This window comes from Myotis brandtii, unplaced genomic scaffold (assembly GCF_000412655.1).
Source record: "Myotis brandtii unplaced genomic scaffold, ASM41265v1 scaffold1236, whole genome shotgun sequence".
NCBI classification, from domain to species: Eukaryota; Metazoa; Chordata; class Mammalia; order Chiroptera; family Vespertilionidae; genus Myotis; species Myotis brandtii.
In genome coordinates, this window is record NW_005354316.1 from 703,529 (window position 1) to 704,468 (window position 940).

The 940-nt window shown below is 68.0% G+C and overlaps 2 protein-coding genes across 2 annotated transcripts in view; both read left to right on the forward strand.

Moving 5' to 3' along the window:
• Positions 1-608, forward strand: part of PIDD1 (p53-induced death domain protein 1) — an 18,973-nt gene extending 18,365 nt beyond the window's left edge. Inside the window, 1 exon segment of the mRNA XM_014534001.1 lies at positions 593-608. Within this exon segment, the coding sequence (XP_014389487.1) occupies positions 593-608 (16 nt within the window).
• The window catches only part of SLC25A22 (solute carrier family 25 (mitochondrial carrier: glutamate), member 22), a 5,375-nt gene that overhangs the window by 280 nt on the left and 4,155 nt on the right, over positions 1-940 (forward strand). Inside the window, exons 2-4 of the mRNA XM_014534002.1 lie at positions 329-411; positions 593-729; positions 807-932. Of these exons, the coding sequence (XP_014389488.1) occupies positions 710-729; positions 807-932 (146 nt within the window). The 5' untranslated portion in view covers positions 329-411; positions 593-709. The remainder of the gene's footprint in view (positions 1-328; positions 412-592; positions 730-806; positions 933-940) is intronic.

The following is a 940-nucleotide window of genomic DNA, read 5'->3' on the forward strand; positions in this document are numbered from 1 at the left end:
CTGGGGGGTCTGCCCCTAGTGAGGGGGGCCCCACCGCCCCCACCGTAGAGTGGATGTGGGGAGGTCAGCCATCCCCCTCCCAGCTGCCCCCACCCCTTGCCCCGCACACCCTGGTGGATGGGTTCTGGGGTGTGTGTCTGGGAATGAAATTCCTGGGAGGGTGGAGAGTGGGGGGGGCAGGGCTCCGGGTGGGTGAGAATGGTGTCTGAGGTCCAGCTGGGGGGTCCTGTGGGGAGACTCCTACCCCTCTCTCTGCTCACGGATGGGGGCGGGGGGCGCTCTGGGTGGAGGGGACTGACCCGGCTGGAAACTGTCCCCTTCCTTCCAGCCTCCGCTGCTGCCGCCCCCCCACCCAGGCGCTGGCCCTTTAAAGACGCCGCTCTGTGTGCACGTGAGCGTGAGCGTGAGGAGGTGCCGGCAGGACACGCCGTGGGGGGCCTGGAGGGGAATCTGCTGGCCCGGCACCTCCTCCAGTGCTGCACCCTAGCCGGGGTGGTGGTGGGGAGGCTTGGTGCCCCTCGGGGGGCGTGGGGGGGGTGGGGGTGCCTGGGTGGCCTGTCCCGCCGCTGATTCCAGCCCCTCTCCCTTCTAGGACCGAAGGGGGTTGAGATTCCCAGCAAGTGGCGGGCCATCTCCCACCTGCCAGCTCCTCCACCCTCCACCCTCCACCTCCCGGACTCCGCCTCCTACCTGGGTGCGCGCCAGTTAAATGGCTGATAAGCAGCTCAGGTGGGAATGCTCCTGCCCTTGCCCCCTGCCCTGTGGCCCAGGAGCCCGACAGGCCCTGACACTCCCTCTGCCCACAGTCTCCCAGCCAAGCTCATCAATGGCGGCATCGCTGGGCTGATCGGGGTCACCTGCGTGTTCCCTATCGACCTGGCCAAGACGAGGCTGCAGAACCAGCAGAATGGCCAGCGCATGTACACCAGCATGTGAGCAG